Here is a 20,843-nt window from a genome sequence, read left to right on the forward strand (position 1 = left end):
AATCTAATATATGAAACCGTGATGTAAACGAAATGTTTATATTCCTATTTGTAGAGACTAAAGCTTATTTCGAAATAAACAACGTGGAGCAAAAGCTGAGCTACCTGAGATACACGTGACGGATTCACGTACGGGAGTAGCACCTTTTCGTAACGCTCGTTTTATGAGCGCTATGTATTCTTGATTGATTCCTCTATCCGATGTCATCGAAAGACTGTTAATGGCAATGCTTTCTGAAGTGTTATTTTTTTTACTGATTTTATCTTGGTACAGAACGAATACTTGTAACCTTCTCTACTTTGTTATTACTTGCTTTTTATTGGACCAAAAGCATATATGCGTTTTCCAATCAGCGGTTAATTTGTCAGGGGTATTCTGAACTGGAGGCCAAATCTTGGAAGGGTTACACAGCTTAGAGAAAGCATATTTTTTTCTAATAGTTCAACAGAACTCCAGCATCTATTTTACCACTCAAAGCTTAAAGAAATATATGATCGTCTGAGAAAGCTGGTGTAACGAAGAGTCTGTTTCTTCAATACACATTTATAAATAAATAGTAATTAATTTTAATTTAGCTTTTTAGCTTGGAAACAAAGTTACTTGAAGAACTACTTATTTCTATTCCTTCCGGGTGCTAGCTAACAAGGTTAACAAAGTGCGGAAACAAACCCGAGCATTTCGGGAGGTTGGAACGCATCGATGAGATACAGGCACACCTCGTGGGCGCACACGCAAAGGTCAATGATGCTTTGGCAGTGAAAATGGCACTTTTCAACATTGACACTTATAACGAGTCAACTCTGTGACGATGATATGGTAAAACAGTGAATACATTCAGTAATAATGATAAGCCATATTTGTGTATTTTTCGCATTAACTAAATACTGACATACTTATCTTATATATTATACATCGTCTGAGCCTGCGTCTCTTAAAAATGTAGGCTAACGTTTGTTTGTTAGTTTGTTTGTTTTTATCCTTCAATTGCACGATTAGCTTGAATGCTGATCTAAAAAATAAAGCCAATATGTCAATATTTGGGGATTCAAAAATCATCTACCGCAATATACTCGCAATAATCAGCGAGTGATTCTATCGTTCTCTACTTAACATAATCTAATGGTCATAGTCAGATACTTTTGCACGTAAATAAGTTTTTTTTTCCCTACTTCCTGCCTGCTTTACTTTTCAAAACCTTCTAGCCTACCATTTAAGTGCTTACGTTTGTTACATTAAAGCCAAAGCTCACGCTGGCCTGCTTTGTATTATTACCTTAGAAATATTGATTCTCAAAGAAGAAAAGCACATAAAAGTAATTTTGCGTAGTACTATTTGATCGTTCACTACACCTTTGAAAAAAGCAAAACATCGAATGTACTTTTTACTGATGCTTCTAATTGTAAACAATGTTGAGCCCGCCTTAACGTATAGATAACCCAAAAGGACCCTTTCAGCGCGACGCAAATTCACCAAAGGGCAGTGCATACATTGGGCAAAGAACCCTTAAACGAAAATACAGTAGGTAAGGGCTTTCAGAACGGACATTGGAGTGCCGAAGACCCGTGAGAAGACGACCAAAAAGCTAGAACACATCCTTGCAATCGAAGAGGCGTTTCATTACGGTAGAGCTTAGAGTCTAAAAGCTTTGTCGGCCAAAACAACGCGTCACAGAATGCTGAAAACGCCAGCCCAAACAGAGCAACAGACAGGTGCCCCATGAATTAACCGGTACAGTTCAATCTCCACCGCTCGTCGGAGAAGAATCACGCGACAGAATGCCGTCGCTTTGGAAAGGAACTGAGTTTGGTGGCAGTCTCGTGAAGTTATAGTAACACTTATAGTGGTCATCAGGCGCGTCTGCTGTTACTCATCAAAAAGGAAGTAATGAATGTAGCACGCTATATCGAATCCTTTAGGAAAATAGTTTACTTCATAACAACGCCGAACATCATTCTGAATTGAGCAAAATAGTATGCAGCGTTGGTTTCGATCTGCTCACTCTCCCGGTCTAAGGCCGTATGATTATGACGCCTTCTATAGCTTGAAAGTGCCGGGCAAGTGTATCCTTCTACACATTTACCTCGAAAAGGAATAGTGGGTGTAAACGTGTCTAGAAGCTGCTAGCACTAGCACGTGTGTGTAAAAAATAGAGAAGAGTATTTTCTAACACGCATTGAAAATCATCATTATATCTTAAAGGCGAAAGTTCGCCGGATTCGATGGTAGCGTATCGATTATCCTAATTGAATCATCCTCCGTGATTTTTAGAGGTGCAATATCGTTAGAGCTCAAGATATTTATTGACATTTTTTACTGAGACTATTATACAAACAAATAACTTAGCAGGAAATACGGATTCGCAGATTTCTCACACTGAAGCTTCCGCAAGTGGGCGAAAGTTCTAGCAAGAGCCAATTGCACCAATGATCCGGGACATAGTTGGCCTTTCTGTTTTTCTATCTGTTGTTGAATGCTTGTAATGAATGCAGTGCGCTTAACCAATCTATTGTTATTGTAAAAACTATAATCTCAACTCAGTGATTTTAGTTCTAGTTACTTAGCAGCCAGCTCGAATGAGATGAAGATTCCCTTGAAATATTATTGGACATATCTCTAAAAGATAACTGTCCGAAGATTTTAATTGTATCTTCTTTTCTGAAAGCGTTATCCTAAACGGAAAAAATATAACATAGAAAAATCACCAACTATTAATTAGTCTACAAGCGAGAGTACTGTGCGAAAAAAGACCTGATTGTTCGGGCTAAATGCTTTCCTCCGAAAGAAATAATAGCTTAAACTGACAATATATAAGACGCACTTTTAGTGATGCATTTTGCTATGATCAGCTTCAAATACCTATTATATCCACGCAAGACCCTTTACACGCATAGCTGCGCCAATGAAAAAGATTTAGTTTCTGATCTTCATTACAGCTTAATGCGTATAATATTAAGATACCTTCGATAAATCAACGTTAAATCTCATTTCTACGTTCAACTGGAACAGAGAGGCGGAGGTAAACACGTACGGAGAATACCTCCAAGTGTTCACATGGGCACTACTGCAGCTTCAATGCCTCCGTAATAAAATCGATCACATAAAAACTCACAAAAACAACGGCGTGGTTTAGGTGGCTCCGCTAATCTCAATTTCAGCGTTAACAGAAATTTTTACCAAATATTAATAATCACACAAGTAAGAAATGGCGAATTTATTTATTTGTTATTAACTTTATCGCTACTTGTATAATCGTTATGCCGTTTCATAGGTGTGTTAAACAGAGATAGTCCAATAAGATCTAGTCCGATTAGACTCGTTATAGAAGCAAGTGCTATATATTATACCTAATAAAAATCGATGATTCCGAAGACTCGTTCACATCGAATTAAAAACTATAGTACTACAGCAAAACAAACAAGCATGTATTCTTCATTCCGTCCAATGAAAACGATACTTACACGCTTTAGCCAAAGGTCGGAATTGAAGAACACTAAAAAGCAGGAAGATCTAATAGAAAAATTGAGATAGAAATAGCTTGCCTCGATTTTCGATAATTTAAGGGCTTTGCATATTTTTGAAGTAGCACCTAAAAGGTGAGTGCAACGACAAACGCAAATGCTTCACACAGATGTATATTCGTGTGTTGCGGGCCGTTTCGCAGGGTCAGCGAGCTGCCGAGTCACCAAGCGGGAAGAATCATTGATAAGCGACACCATGAATATCTTAGCATTTTATTAATAGCATTTCAATTTGTTGCCAGATGATGAAGATAGCGGCGTATTTGTGGTAATCATTTATCGACACACAGAAACTTCCCATAATGCAGCGAAGACCATCTTCAAAAACAACTTTTTGATTCCCGAAAATGAGATCGTATGTTGTGCTGACTGCTGATCTATCGCCCTACAAGGAATAGACGTTGTTATTCTTTGCTTGCAATGTTTTTTGTTTGACAGTTTTTTATTTGAATTGATAGAGTGGCATAATTAGACAGACAATTCACATCATTGTGTTTTCAACTAAGCCGATGGATTTGATTACAGCCGAAACAACAAAAAGCATCGTTTTTTCAAGAGTACTCGAAAGAAACAGTAATGTAAAGTCACTGTAATTGAAAATATCTGCTGGAATGCTGTACGTGTAAAGTTAGGGAAAACACATAAGGTGTTTAATCAAAATAAGCTGTATATTAGGGGTTTATGAATAAATGTTTTCATTTTGAGTAATTAACTCAACAAGCCTGTACACGGGGCAACTGCGACCCGTCCTATTGGTGATGCTTTCGAGTTGAGGTGCCCCGCAATATATTTTATATCTGCTAGGTGCAGGTGTTATTATAAGCATTTGACGTATTAGCCTTATCAAGATCATGGACTGCATAGCAAGAGCAAAGAAACACATATATGTCCATTTTGCCCCTTGGTTGCTCCTGTGATCAATCATGAACTAGGAGGTGACCTACCCAGAAGTGATCAATGTAATGTTTATGGTAAAATTCCAAACAGGACCTTTTGCTTTGGACGAAATGAAAGCTAAGCGGATTTAGTTTAACTCACGGCTTCAAGTGAAATTCTTTTTTATGCCGATGAGTACTACTCAACGCTGAATTATCAGGATTTGGAACTTCTTGCAATGCTGAATAATTCTCGGTGCCTGGCCCCACCGGCTGATCGTTCGTTCGTTCAGATCACTGCAACACGTGTCGGATGATACACATTTCCCAAGCGTCGAAAAACAAAACCCTTAATGGATTGTAGACAATGCAACATGTTTTTCCGTGAGCGGTCTAACGGTTAACTAAGAAGCAAATATCAGTTATAGCTTCTGTGAATACGACCTTTTAACTAAGTATTCACGAATTTTAATCTTTAAATACATGTTAAAAGATGATGGACATTGTTACTTCCAGTTAGAAGAGCAGTACACTATAAGACATACTACACACGGAAACACAAGCGGCATCTTTGCATTACAAAATTAAAGATTTATCTTGCAGACGTAATCACGCCTTTGAAAGTCGCAGGAAAGGAAACGCGTTCAAGAATTTGAAACTTCTGTCTTAACTTATACCGGGAGCACCGTTTAACAGCTCATGTACTTTTCACGGCCTGTCATATTTTCATAGTTGTCGATAATAGTAGCGTGTCCAAGTAATAGCTGACGCGGTGCCAATGCGAGTATAATATGTTAATTTGGTTCAAACCACTGGTCCGATTTTTAACATTCGCATTTTTACGAAGATCTTTCTCATAAAAAAAATATCTATGTACGCAGTTGGGACTGTCACCATATTCCAACCATTGAAAAAATTGATGGGAGTTAGGTGCTACGAGGATGTCGCCGCATAGCCGTCTCACAACCTCCATGGTAGTGCCAAACGCCAAAAAACCAATTATCATCATAATATTTATTCATGATACATTTTTTTTTTACTCAAGTTCTCAATATCAGCTTTCCTGGCCGTGGTTGCCTGCTTATTATTTGATGGTCAGTTATTTTTATGTTTCTTAATTGATTTGGGTTTAAAAAGCTGAATTTATCTCTTGTATCCTGCGGGCAAAAGCCCCAATAGTTGGCAACGTTTTCATAGAATAGTATCATAAATCGCAATAATTACATTATGCTATGTTATGCTTTACAAATCACATGATTATCCTGAGGCTCACCAACCACCATAGAATTGTTTAACTATTTAAAAATCTACAGACCTGTTCAGAAAGAAGCTTACCGTAAATGTGATTGAAATTATATTGATAGTCTATAATAAATAGCTATATTATATGATTTTAATTGTATTTTCGATTGATACCAACTGTTTCATAAACGGAATTTTGTTGTAGCAGACTGACAATGTAATAAACAGATGTTGGAATATACCGTAGTGTAAGTTAGTTCACCCACCGTCCTGTATTAAATTATTGGAATTATACAAATGTTTATTGACCCATACATGGTCAGTTACTAAAGCTTTAGGTTTACTCATACCATCAAATTTTATCCGATCCTTGCGTCCGCCCAAACGCTCGAGTGCTTTTCCGATTTGGTTCTTGCCTGATACGAAAGAAAAGCAACGTAATCATTTTTTCTAGAAGGTGTAATTGAAACGTACGTATTGTTTGTTCTGTCCTCTGTTATAATAAGACTTAAGGGTTGCAGTTTTCGAAGATGTCGAAGACGGCCCTGAAGAGACTCGTGTGTAGAGCGAAAGGGTGACCGGTTTGGTTGCTCCGCCCAAAGCCCCTTTGAGTACTTCGCTAATTGAACAAACTTGTCGTGACTAGCTGTTACATTATTTGATGTAGCGCTCTGATCGCCGAATACTTCCGAAAGACTCAACGTCACAGTTATGTGAGTGGTCTCCGATTGATTAGCCGTTGTCTAAAGAACCAAATCAGAAATGGTGCGTCTAGACAGGTTTTTACGACAACTGAATTGTACATATGTGTGTCAATAAATATGCATTATTTTGACTGTTATATACACATCCAGCACTGTCGATTTGCGAGCTTCTCGCGCGACAGAAAGCTGTTCTATGGTGGAGGGTCTCCTACCCAAACGATTTGCTTTTGTAGTTCGTTTTTCTACCGATAGAGTTTTTTTTTTTGTTTTTATAACGCTTGCGACTTTGGTTTTATGTAATCGGTTTAGTAGTTTGCAGTTATAAGAAATGTATTATGACTCAAAGATGATATTGACATTCGCATCATCGGGTATCCTTTTACACTCTACTACAGCGGAAGTTATCGAATATTACCAATCCCACACCCCGGGGTTGGCTTCAACTCACGAAGTGGACAGCGCGGGCTGAAAGCCGAAGGTAAAATCCAATAATTCAGTTAAAAAATCTCCTTGTTAGTTAATTTCCAATTTTATTGCAGTCATTGCTAAGTTTACAATAATATATTATAAATCTGGCCACTATTATCAAATGGACCATACTTTGTTATAAGTTATTCCATCATATTCTATTTACATATTTACAGCGCTGTCGAGGTTTCCCATCTGTTAGTAATCGACGCACTTGTCTTTAGGGTACTGCCAGGTAACTGGGAAGACGCTTGTCAAACGACACAATCTATGTGAATACGCAGCCTAACTATTTTGACATCACTCGTACTGTTTGCATAACTTTAAGTTAGTTCGACGAATTCCTGTGTTTTATCCGACGAGTCCTTAGGTAGACGGCAACGTAAATGGTCGTATGACTCTACAGAAGCAGATGTCATATCCAGCTGTTGTGAAACCGAGCCGCAAACTAGACCTTCTTCGCAAGGACACACCTCATCAAGGACGAAATCGATCCCGCCTTTAGGTATATAACACCTTTCACCTAATGATAGGCGGGATTTGCAAACCTTTTCGCTTTTGGTGCGAGCGCAGCACAGGCCTGGTCGACAGTCTGCTGCCCGTTCACAACGAGAGCCTTCTTGGCCTGTCTTCGGAGTGTTTCGACATTCGCCAAACATGCAGAACAAGCGATCCTTGCAATGACTATCTTGTCGACAGGGTTCACCTTTAAGTCGCAGCTTGTCGCAGAAACCATAATGCGTGTCACAAAACATCCCTCCTTCACAGTCCTCGTTCAAGCGGCACGCCACCTAATCAGAACATACATGGTTTCGAAGAACACGTTAAAATCTCTCAAAAAAAAAGGACTTTATTTTTCCATTTCGACCGAGTTCCGCCATGGCGATTTCACTCAAAATTGTACCAACTTTGTATAAAACAGGACACTGTATACCTCATGTTATATTATGGCTAGCTTAAGTGCAAGCCACCATCGTGTACGTGAATTCTACTCTTGAATGTACCTGCCGCTGGTCTTCACTAGAGAATCGTTGTATGCCACTGATCATCTCTTTGATAGCGATTCCTATTATTCTTAATGCTAATCGCGACACACACTTACGTCAAGGCTGTTGTGGGCAATTTTTCGTAACCGATTTTTACGTGCTCTTTTGAGCGGCGGTAAATGGGTTCCGCTAGAATCGTACGTTTCGATTATTCGCTATTAAACAACAACAGCGCTTGTTGTATATTAGAATATGGTAAAATGACTGTACAGTAGAGCTTACCAAGTGTCCCGTCTCGATGAACTGGTGCTTCTTTTTTGTCGTCAGCTGATATTTGTCCGAAATAGGTGACGTCTGGGATGCCTGAATGACTGCACTGAACAATGCTACATAATTGACAATGTTCATGTTGCCGTTAAAAAGACCAATGAAAGATATAACCCTTTCAACAAAATGCTTGTGACTTTGTGCTCTATTGGTAGAAATAGAATCAATTCCTAGTAATCGAACTGTCTTTATACCGATGCTCTTTTTTCTCTTAACTTTCCCTCTCCACTTAACGAGTGCAGCAAAAATGCATAGCTAATATTTAGTTAAGCGGTGAGGTTTTCGTACTCAGGTGAGCCCAACGGGGTGCCCAATGAGCACTAGTGGGCTTTTGATTAGAAGAAGCCTCCAGGTTTGCCTGATCGCACCCCAAATGAAAAGAGCTTTATACCTCACAAATGCTGCTTCTAGGGTAAACTAAATGGGATCAGTCGTGCGAATAAAGTTACACCTGCCAGGGTGCCAGTTGAATTCTTTCGCTTATTAAACTCAGTAAGGTGACTACTGTAATAAGCTTAATTTAAAGGTCTAGTGACGAGCACAGACTGCCTGATCAGAGACCTATTTAAGTCCGTTGACCTTCTTTCCACAGACACACTCACAAACAACCATATACAAGAGCACGTTTTATAGTCCTAAAAGGAGTTTCGCATCAGCTGGCATCACTCAGACATCATCTTTTCCTTGTTGCTCGTACACGTTTCTGTCGACCGTGTTTTTAACGTATTTCGTTACGTCTTTGTGATGACAGTTGATATTTGTCTGGCTGGTACGTTTGCTTCTGCAATGATACTTGATTATTACTATTATATTATGTACGGTATAACGGCTGGCGCAAGTCTTTCGTCCAGTGATCCTTCGAAGCCTTAAGCTGCATGCGTTGGACAATTCGTCTGCGAAGAATTTCACTACTTCGGTGTACTACTGGAAGCTGGCAGCACCCAAACTTTACGCTAGTGTGATGAAGAAATCTACTTATATGTGCTTGTATATTTAGAAATATGCCCGAAACAAGGCTTTCTTTCGCCCACCACCAGTCATCATTTGTCGATTTTATTTATTGGCCCTAAGCGTTTTTACTGCATCAAGTGCTCCATCTACAATGCAGCTGTACATGCAAATGCCTTGTTTGACCACTGTCTCTTGAACAGAACTCACGTTGCAACGATCTCAAATGCCTCGTAGCATGATTTATTTCATTTGTGCACAGTTACATCGCGTACCGTCGGGGCAGATGTCGAACAGCTCCAAAAACCTGCAAAGAAAACCCTAAAACCTTGTCGAACTGCCGTCCAAGCTTCTGCGGAAGAAGTCGTTTTCATTGATTACAGTCGCGTTCTGATCGCCACCTGCTTCTTGTAACGTTACGTGATTAATTTTGACGATAAAGTTTACAGCGTGCAGGTTGCGCACCGTCTGATACGATCCTCAATGGCGATATCGGACGTAATAACCGCCATTTTTAACGTACCGAGATAAGAACTCCATAATAAACACAATAATACTAACAATGTAATTACGGAAGAACGTTCCGTAGGGCAGTGTTTATAACAGCACTTTTACCAAAATGGGTTGACATAACTGGTCGGTAAACATATCTAAACCATTATTACCATATTGCCCTGACACAAATTCTGTTGTTCCACTGCCTGTAAAAACCTAATATTTGAAGACACTTGATAGGCTAAGGGATAACACTGATAGCTACAATTTTTGGAGGACCACTGTAACATCATGGTGGTAAACTCGATACCTCTGGCCCCAATCTGAATGGAGATCAAATGTACAATTAACATGGGCAATACGTGTTCTTTTACTTGTATCTAAGCGTAGGAGCTTTTTCGAACGCTAGCAATTCAAAGATCGTATGAACACTTGTGTGTACAGAGCGGTCCATTTCCCGAGTATCAGAGATAGGCGAACAGAACGTTGACTGGACTATGTGTTTCTGAGGGACCCGCGCTCTCTTTCCGATGCTCTAGTGTTTAAGCTTCCAAACGAATATGCTTGATCAAAGGAATAAGTTTAATTAAGTAAAATGGGCAAGTTGGAAATGTTTAAGGATTTTTTTGCCTGTGCCTTTGCTTGCCTTAGTTAGCCCAGTTGGGACCGTTGAGTTAGAAGATGAGTCTGACTGCCCCTTGATCCGCAGTGAAACTGAGACTCTGCTTCTCAAGTGTAGCCCCATTGCTAATAGTGCTCCCCAGGTTATCAGCAGAAAGCTTTGCGTCAATTCATGCTATAGCGCGCCTATAAACGCTCGCACTTCGATGTTTCCACTATCCGCTTATCGCAGCAGTGCATCAAAAAAAAAAAATCTAAATCGGATACTGCCAATTACGGATCCATGCCCCAGGAGCCTATTACGTGTACGGTTTATCAGGAAACTTTTTAATAGGGATTGTCAGATGATTGTCGGCAAGGCTTCACAAAAGGCGAATTTGCATCTGTACAGCTGAAGCGTATGACGCATGATTGGGCACTGTATTTAAATAGAATGCACAACTTTGATTGCATATTTATGTATGATTTATATATCGTAGGTAGAATTCGAAATCTTAGGTTAACTTTCGACTGGGCATATAGTTGTTTTACAAGGCGTCATTTTAGGGTGAACTTGCCATCTAGCTAAAAAGAAATTCCACCGCAACTATACCATGTGTTTATATACTGTATATTTACCGTTGGCATGAGAAGAGTGATTCTTTGTAGCATAGTTTATAAGCTATGTAAGCATCATTTGACACTATATGGCTTCAGCGATGATGATGGTGGGAAGAGATTATCGTAGTCTTCATCGAGTTGGCAATGCCAATGTGCCAAACGCAAAGCTCTATCATCCTCTAGTTCGCGCAAACATTTTATGCGTTTGAAAAAAAAAGATCCCCGCAACGCAGATACTTCACGACAAAGGTCAAAAGGATGGTTTTGCCTTGACAGATACATTATTGTACAAGTTCGAGTTGTAACACACGTGATTCCTGTTGATTCGTTATTGAAGAAACTGTATTTGGTGTTATGCTGTGGAATAGTTTAGTTATAATTAAATGTTTGCAAGTCCGTCCGAAGCAACGTGACCTGACAGCTAATTTGATCAATAACGAAACCTAACAGCTTTCCGGATTGACAATTGAGGCAAAACATAAACATGACTGAAGTTAAAGTAAAGATAAAGTGCGATACTTATCTATGTTCAATATTTATGTACTTAGCTTAGAGCGGATATTGTCTCATGTCTTCGAACAAACTAGTACTCATCTAATATACAATGTTCAAAAGGTTTATGGCGCACCTATTCAAACGTCTAGCAAAAGCTCAAAGTCTCGTATTATTTGGGCATATATCTTCTTGAAGAAAGCATGTGGTGCTTAGTATTTTACCCGAGCCATTTGTGCAATCATATCACGCTTGCCAAGTTCCTACAAACGAAAAGTCGAAAGAAGGCTTATTAATTAAATGAGTTCTATATTGAGTTTGTGAAAGGTCTATCTGGATTAGCAAAGCTTTATTGAGATAAGGGAATTCGCACGTTCTTCATTGCATCGTTAGTTCTTTGCTTATGATCGACCTAGGTATGGGTCGAAAGATAAGGTCTGCGTCTGAAATGCTCAGCGCCGGCTGCATCGGCTAATAGTCCAGTCACTGATCGATTGCAGTTGGTCCTGTAACTTTGATACTGCTTGAAATATATCACAGATGCAAAAAATTGACCAGCAAAAATAAAACATATTTTCATTAAACGTAAAAATTTACGTCATTGAGCCGACAATGTAGCATGAAACAGTCCTGCCTAAGTAAATGTTACGAATACAAGCGTATTGCCTCAAACACGATACGTTCACGGTATCGTAAATCTTCTATCTACTCAAAATTTCATGGAAATCAAAAGCGCGCAGAACTTTACTATACCATTAACTGCTATGTGAACTATGGATCTTCGGTCCGAACGACTGAAACATGTTTCCTTTTTTTTTTTTTTTTTTTTAACTATACCCTTCGAGAGTTGTCTATGAAAATTCTCATTTTCTTACATACAATTTTCATTTGCATTTCAGGATTGAAACGTAACCTATCATCGAACTGCTGTTGCGACTTCACAGTAAAGTGAGAAAACGTCTGAAAGATGCTCCGAGCTTTTGTATGATGGACACAGATAACAAAGCGAGAGCTAGCAGAATAACAGCTCAATTCGATACCCATATATGTCAATTGATTTTTGCCGAACAGGCGAAAATTGTCGCAAGATATCATATTCGAGTATGAGAGGAGTTACTAGTGCGTTCATCGCCCCAATGAACCCCACTTTTTAAGTTCTCTGACAGCAGGAAAGTGGACTGTAACTGCCAGATTCACTTCATTAGGGCAGTTTCCCCAAAATAAGACTCTCCAGCTGTGACGGAGCCTAAACAGAGATGATCGATTAGCTGAGATAGTTACTTCAGTCAGGTGCATAGGATTCACTAACAGTATGATTGCGGATTTTGTCAGAGTGGATAATCGTCGAACCCCTAAACTTGCACTAGATTTAAGCAAAAACTATATATACTCGTTTAAGACGAGGGGAATTATTTAGGGGAGCCATTTAGTGATAATAATTGATCTTTCGTGAAGATTCCAACCAGAAGCCAACATGTGTATTTAGTCCTTATGAAACAAATTGATGTAAACAAGAAAGCGGGAAAATGCTGAGGGTATTCAGCTACGGACCAGTGTTGAAGATAGCTCAAAATGACTTTCAGATGCAACTGAATTGCGATCGCTCACAAGTAGTAAAAGTATATACTCGGTCATCTCTCACTCTTTATTGGCGACCGTATACACTCACATAGCGTACCATCCTAAACTTGGGGTTGTGGGGCGTAGGTGTTGATAACTAGTCTATTCAATGTTCGATGGCTAAAAATCGACGATGGACTTCGTATTTTAGCGAGGTCGACAGTAACAAATGGTTAAACATACACGTGTTGAAATAGATACATACATTATAGTACACGTTTTTAAAACATTATTGATAGTCCAAAAGTATACTATACTTTGACTTTTCTATTGTTACCGAATATCGATCTTTTCTTGTACTCGAAATTGGAACCTTTCGATTATTTGTTCATTGTCCATCTTCAGTCTTACGTCAGTGATCGGAAGATTCTTGACACTGTTGTCGAAGACGTTTGCATTTACGATCCACCATAAGACCGGTTTATTTTCGCATAGCTCCCACCCTACCGACTACTTCTAGATAATCATTAGACATTTAATGTTTTTTGCTGACACCTCTGTGGCCGTCGTTGATTCGCCTTATATTGTAACTTGGCATTGTTCGTTCATGTATTACCTAAAGAGCAGCGACCGACAGCTTTTCTCTTAATTTTGTAAGAAATTTAGCACTTAATTAGCTTTGATATTCAGCACCTCTATGGAACTCTGTTCGTTTTGACATCAGACTTTGCTTTTCGTCGAATCTCCCCGCCAAACGTGTACACATTCGTTCATATTAAAACAGCTGTTGTGAACCGGCCATATTAATCCTATGTAGGACTACTTTTCGACACCCAGACAGAGCATGTTAAGAAGCGCACCCCTGCGCACGTCTAGATTGGACGACCCAAATGCCTCAGTCGAATGAAACCACGCTGACTTTCAAGGGCTGAAAAAAAGGCAGCGGTGGCAAAAGGCACTTGCGAACATACACCAATACAATTTCATACTGCTCTGTAAGACGAGCCAGGAGGAGGGCTCATTCTATAGCCCAGCCAGGACGACGTCAGGCTCTAGTTTATTATCAATTCAATTATATAGTATTACTATTCAAGGGCGCAAGCGTACATTTGCTAACGCCAGTAAATATTCAGCTGATCTATTGGAATGTCTCTGCTCTAACGTTCGCAGATATAATTTCTGAAGCAGTAATTATTCGATCCTGATACTGTACTAAAACGTATGAAGACTATTTGGCATTTGGCCGAGATACGGTCTGTAGCAAAGAACATTAGTGCACCTTCTTTATGTGAGCATAACTTCTCATTCTAGTAGACGCTAGTAAAGCTATTATACCTCACTGATTGACGCGTTGATAAAGTTCCTTCGCGCAACTTATACCTTGTTGTAGTTTGTAACAGCGGCATGTTTCGAATCAAATCTGTTTTCTTGAGCTCAGAAAGTTCAAGTTTTCTTTCATCATCGTCTCCGGTCAGACGAAATTTGTAACAACAAAGTAAATAAGTGCTTCAGACAAGTGCTTCTTTTAACCGGCAGTCGAGTGATCGATGTATACCTTTGGGTCTTGTTAATTTATTCGAAACACTGCTCTGATGTATTCAGAAACAGATCAATAGTAATAGGCAATCCCTCTCCACGACTCTGAGCGACGACGATGATGATGATGATGAAAATAGTAGGGTAATCGTTAATGGCCTATTTTTGTTGCTCATAAATAACTGATAATCAACTTTTTTACCACCTGTTTCTTTTATTCACATATAATCAAACTGGATCAGAACGTTTCGACAAAAAAAAAAAGATCGGAAAAAAAGTTAAAGACGAGCGTTAACATCGATTAGTGTAGAAAGTTATACCAATACGAAAGCCGCTGGAAATATTGTTCCGACTCGCTTAAAGTTTTCACCCGTTTCTCAATGGCTCTCGCAATGTCATTTTTAACTTTTTCTGTATTAATTATCCGTTCGGCTACTCTCGTGATGACATATGGAGCACCACTAAATCTCATACAATCGATGTTTCCAATGGAGCGTACGTTGAAGTCAATCAGGGTAACATTGAACATCTCAAAAGAAAACACAGCTTGTATCTTAATTGTGTCGAATATGAAGTCAATGATTCCAGTAGAGTTTGTACCAAACAAGTTGGTCCACCAAACGCCATCCATGACCACATCACGCACCGTTACCGTTACGTTGATAACGAGCGAACGGTTGGCAACAGTTAACGAAGCGTCGCCGGATCGGTGTACATTGGACAGGCCAGATAGGGTCTTCTAAAATACAGAAGAATAGAAGGTTCGTTAACTGGAGTACTCTTTAGAAAATGCCTTCCCTAAAACTTCCATAACCCGAGTTCGTTTGGTTCGATGCAATTTAGCTATTATAGATAAATTCAGTAAATATTGTCGAGCTTTCTTAGAAAAATTAGAAGGGTGAAAACGGTACATATAACGATAACGTGTTTGAGCCAATCGACTAACATGCAACATTGTAGACCTCAAAAAAAATTTCAAATAACAATCCTTCATGATTGTAAGCTGAAATTTTTAGTTGAGCTTTTAATAGAATGATTCTAGATAAAATAAACTGGAGAAACTAAGTGTTGTTAACCAAGAAGTTTTTTTAGTTGAATTTTGAATACCGGAAACTCACGTCAATCCGAGAGTAGTCTAAGATTGTTCTGCTGTATATGGATCCTATGTATAATAATCTGGCACTTCTATGAAAAATCTTTAAATATGTACTCTTTCAATATATTGTAATGAACTTACGCTTGTAATGTTCAACTGGTCCTCGATCACTGTGATTGGCAAGTTCACGCTATTAATCATTCTTCGGATCGGTGTAGGCGCCCGAAGAAACTCTAGGACATCGTCCACCTCAGCGTTTACAGGTATTGTGTACTTGTTCGGACATCCTGCTCCATGCCCACCTGTTAATAGCATGCATGGTGGTAATATGAGTTGTATCAGACATTTTACGAAGATTCACTCTAATCCGTTTTACCACTGTGTCTTGATCCTGGCAGTGGGAACGTCGCAAAACGTTGAGTCATAATCAGTAACATTCGAAAGATATCAGAAGAAGTCATAACAGAAGCTCACAGAACCAATACGATTCCATTGTACCGATATATAGAAGACTAACTTCTATCCTCTGGCATATGGCATATTTACCGTGTCTTTAATCTACTTTATTATATTTGTTGCTATTTTTCCTGGAGCTCATTGATACAGATTAGGCGTTGGTCAGACATCGGTTCGCTCGGGGTGGCTATCACCCCATAGAGGTACCTTTCTCAGAACATCGCTAACAATAATAATAATAATGACTCGTATATAACAATATCGTTCCTTCGTTTTCTATAATAAGTCGTATGTGATGATTGTGCACGTCTTCGCGATCTCTTCATGTTCGTCTGCTTCATCTTGGTCGATGCTATTCATTCATCCTACTGACGCTTGGATAAGCAAATCCGAACAAGCGTATTTAATTGATCTTATTTTAATCAAGCATTAATCCGGCTACCTCAAAAACAACTTATGTACTTCTGATAATGTCTGAGAAATTGTCATCGTCTAGCAGTGCTCATAACATCATGGTAATGATGATTATATTCGTCCGATCGAAATGACGATTTTATAGGTTTATTATTCTAATGGTTAGTCAGAATCTGCTATGGGTTGGTGCGTCGAGCTATTACTATTAATGTTAGCTATTACTATATTCTTTACCTTTACTGTCAAAATCGTACGATAGAAAAATTGATTTAGTAAGGCAGAAACATCGGTCATAAATACATTCATAGATTTTTATTTTTTAAATATAGCTCTGACGTAGCAACATCGAAATTACTGAAGTCCATGCGAGCTCAGTCCTATTAAGTGATAGGTATACACAAGAATAATAGAAGATCCCTCGAAAGTTAAATCTATTTTTTTTTCATAGGGGAAAAACGTATAAAGCTGTAGAGACAGCTGCATCTATCTATCTATCTATCTATTCCTTCCTGATTGCCGAAGCTATACTCTACGGCGTCCTTTGAGCTACGCAGGCAAAAAATAAAGTAAAGGTTACTCGTGTCTTTTACCTCCAACGAACAAAATACACAGTAATAAAGTTGGCGTAACTTCACGGTGACACAACAGCGACATCTTGATCGGCAAGCCGGAGATGAGGGTTAACTCAATATGCTATAGGAACAGGATTGCTTGCACAGGACACGTGGTCTGGAACTATTAGACTAAGAACCGTTAGCTGGCACTACACAGACTAATTGTCACTAGTTGCTTGCACGGGCCTCTTATATATCCGACAGGGTAGTCTAAATCACGATAGCTAAGCTAACGGCTTTTCGTCAAGAGATCCTTGTTGTAATAAATTCGTAAAATTATGTATTAGTGCTAATCACGGATCAGTAAATTCGTTACATGTAATCTTAATTCCCGGATCTATGATTTTATCGTTGGCACGTTATCAGGAATATCGGCAGCAAAAGGTCCATTTTGCCGAAACGTAGACTCGCTATTGAGGGAATTAACAAGCAATTGGTTGTTTTCCTATATTGAGTGTGCTTCGATTCTAGTATGCCTCATGGGATAACGAGTTCATGGGGACGGCCGAATTAATGCAGGAATAGTAAGGAACAAGTATAAAAATAGCAAGAATGCAGTAAATGACGTACATCTATCTCGAACTTTTATCTATCACGGCCGTCACTGAGCCCATGAAAGAGCTGTCGAAAACTCACAATTGAAACTGTTGCGTCTCCAACATACAGGACGTTCTTTGATCACAGAATCAAAATTTCTATAGGACAAACAAAGGCTCGCCTGTTTAAGCCTCATGATTGATAATCGTTTACGTCGATACTATTAGGTTATTATAGCAATGTTTGTTTGCTTTCAAGGAGTGCAATCTAACATATCGGAAACACCCTGTATGGCTTGTGCGAATCAACTAAGTTGTTTATATGCTAAAAATACATAATAACGTTAGTGTAGAGATTCCCCCGCAACTCCACTGAATAATCTTCAGCGTCATCCTCTAGCTGGGCCCTAACTTCTGTTCTGAGAGCATGCTTGCGACGAACTTCGACAGCTGAAGATGCTGTTCTTGCGCATTATTCATATTCTCAGCGCGATCAGAACCTGGTGCAGAAAGTCTTCAACCATTGCTGACAAGGCGGGCTACGGAAATTGCATATCTCGTGCATATCTCGATTCAAATCACGAGAGGTTTTCTTTGCAGGTCTCGACCGGCGACGACCGTTCGACGCAGTCTTCGCAAAACTCACAGATGCTGTGAGCTGTTACAATTAGGCCGACAAGCTGAACTGACGGGTTTTGTTGTGGCCGGTACCGAGTTTTACAACTGCAACTCGTGTGCACGACTCCTCTTGATTCTCTCCTTTTTTAAAAAAATTCATTCGCCTTTCGAATCTCCTACGTGACTGCCTTTGCTAGAACACCTCCATAGTTGTATCGCTGTTCTCAACGACCTAACGCTGCATAACTGAGGGACGCACAACAGTACAATAAGCTCTCTTCTGTGCTGTTCTTCTAATAAGTATTTCATTAGCATCCTTATGGTCCGCTTTGAAGAAGGGACAGACGAAACGTGCAGCTCAGACTGTAACGTAGACCTTCCAGCTTCGTCTCGACTATTACACTATTAATAGCAATGTTCGTGACCGCACATATCAGGACGGGCAAGAGCTTTCGCAAGGCCAGCCTGAGAAATTCGACAAAAACGTCGCCCATAACCAGAACTGTATTTGTTGACGGAGTCACAGCGCGGGTAGCTTTTTTTTACTATTCCGACAGGTCCATTCTCTTATCATCAAAAGGTGTAATTGTCAGGCGCATCGGCTTGCTATTGAGGGTTTCCGCTTAGCTTTCTGGAGCCGTAACGCGGTGCAGTAAGGACATAATTTACGCTATGATTTTGTTTTCCAATTATGTACATTTCATGAATCAGTCGATTCACTACCTTCTAACAGCCAAGCTATCTACTTTAGACAGCCATTGCCTCGCTGATTCAGCCTGCGGGTCTCCCTTATCAGTTATTCGGCATGTAGCATGAAAGACCCTGTTGTATTTATCACAGGATAGGTAGAGATCCTACAGTGTTTTCTCAGATTACGCACACAGGAGACGGAATCATGTTGGAGATTCCTTTGTGCCCGTTTTTCTATTTACGAGTTGGCAGCCTGGAGTCACGGCTATGTTTTGGACCGCGGCTTTTACTAACGGGCGTGTTTTGTTGTTCTTGTTTCATTTCAAAGATCGCATCCCTTACCTTTGCAGCGTTTACAAGTAGGAGTCACAGATGGTTTCCGAGCTATTTTTTGGCTTAATCGACTAAAATAGAGGTACAGCTAGCTCACAAATAAGGTTCAAAGAAACAGGGTACAAATCCTCTGCCGATTCTACTTTCGCTTTTTAACTAAACGCTCGGTCCAAGTACTTGCGCCCGCGTCAATGCACGAGGATGCAATTTACTCGCCGAGCGACACGACGACGTACTCGACCCAACCTGCAACATGAGTACGGCCCTCGTTTTTGGGCAAGTTAGCAGAGTATCAATATTTTTTTCGAATCAGTGGATTCATAGTTTGTAATTTCGAACTTGGCTTAGGGTAACACATACCATGTTGATTCAAGCCATATCGGTCGCATCCTAACCGTAAGGCGGGTAACATTGGACGTTGTTTCTTGAATATGACTTCTAAGATGTACAGTTTACGGCAAGCTGATGATTAGTTTCAAAGTGCGTATGACAATATTATATCGATGATCTTCATTGTACTTTAATATTAGCGACAGGCTGAAGCAGGTCAGGAATATGGTTACTTCTAACTGTTTCTTAGGGCTAGTTTTTACAGCAGTCGTCTACGTCAGAAATACGCTCATTTAACATATAGTTTTAGCCTTTGAAGGGTTATTATCGAAGCTCTTGGGAGAGCTCTGATGTGAAGTTTGTTATAAACTTGTAAAGTTCGAACATAAGCAGGAGAGTTGTATGTACTAACATTCAGCATGCATGCTAGCTCTACCTGTAGGACGGTAAACAAATTCGTTCTTGTGTGAAGAAGCAAATGCATTGACATTTTTTTACACTAACATTGATTACCTCCATAGTACTTCAGCCGATCCGGCCTATCCAACTGGCGAATTCTACCTACCTCAGAATGTTCGAGCCGCTACTATTGTCGATGGTGCTTTTGTATCGCGTAAAGCCCTTGTTACTAGGTGGGGGATTATGTTTAAACGTACACTTCAGTAGAACACGGCGAGCTAACTTCAAGTCAACTCATAAATGGTAAATGAAGGGAAAATTTTGCATACTATATAAACCTAAACATATATAAACCAAGAAATATTTTGTCGATTAAATTCAAATTTGGTGTAAGTATGGTATATGGTATACTTCTATTCGAAAGACCAAAAGCCGCCTCTCATCAAGCTGCAAAAAAGAGCCGTAAGAAACCTGTATAGGATGAAGCACCTGAATGAAGACACTGGCACCACCTAGCGACGAAAACCAATTGCTCATTTATTTGACCTAAAAGATATACTAAATGCGACCATTACCAATAAGAGCATATTAAAGATAAGCAATCGTTTCTCACGAGCAGCATAAAAACCTACACTACGGACCTTCAGTTATTTCTAGTGGTTCCATTGTTGCTAAAACGAAAAAAAGAACATGATTCAGTACCCACATTGACCTAGCAATGAATCTATATATCGCTTAGTTATATTTCTGGTAAGTTATATTCCACTTCAACATGCAGAATGAAGCAGAAGCTTTCAGACAGTCTAGCAGAAATTACAAATGGAGAATCTCGATTTTACATTTGTCAGAATAATGGGAAATACGTAAATCACATTCGAAATGAAAACATTATTTCTATGTTTCTATAATATTATGTTATACTTAACATAGCTGAAATACAATAGCTATATTAATGACTTCTATGGTCATCTGAATAATTATAATT

General features: G+C 39.4%; 2 protein-coding genes across 2 annotated transcripts; both read right to left on the reverse strand.

Moving 5' to 3' along the window:
* Nucleotides 1-6,844: 6,844 nt before the first annotated feature.
* On the reverse strand, nucleotides 6,845-9,718 carry LOC111251718 (dickkopf-related protein 3-like). Its single transcript, XM_022808608.2, has 2 exons — nucleotides 8,076-9,718; nucleotides 6,845-7,598 (listed from the first exon to the last, which is right to left on the reverse strand). The coding sequence occupies exons 1-2, from the start codon at nucleotides 8,199-8,201 to the stop codon at nucleotides 7,131-7,133; spliced, it is 594 nt and encodes a 197-aa protein (XP_022664343.1). The 5' UTR covers nucleotides 8,202-9,718; the 3' UTR covers nucleotides 6,845-7,130.
* A 4,845-nt stretch (nucleotides 9,719-14,563) lies between these two features.
* Nucleotides 14,564-17,132, reverse strand: LOC111251837 (uncharacterized). The gene is made up of 3 exons (XM_022808878.2): nucleotides 16,929-17,132; nucleotides 15,610-15,770; nucleotides 14,564-15,111 (listed from the first exon to the last, which is right to left on the reverse strand). The coding sequence occupies exons 1-3, from the start codon at nucleotides 16,990-16,992 to the stop codon at nucleotides 14,674-14,676; spliced, it is 663 nt and encodes a 220-aa protein (XP_022664613.1). The 5' UTR covers nucleotides 16,993-17,132; the 3' UTR covers nucleotides 14,564-14,673.
* Between the last annotated feature and the right edge of the window lie 3,711 nt (nucleotides 17,133-20,843).

This window comes from Varroa destructor, unplaced genomic scaffold, assembly GCF_002443255.2.
Source record: "Varroa destructor unplaced genomic scaffold, Vdes_3.0 BEIS01000005.1, whole genome shotgun sequence".
Lineage (NCBI taxonomy): Eukaryota > Metazoa > Arthropoda > Arachnida > Mesostigmata > Varroidae > Varroa > Varroa destructor.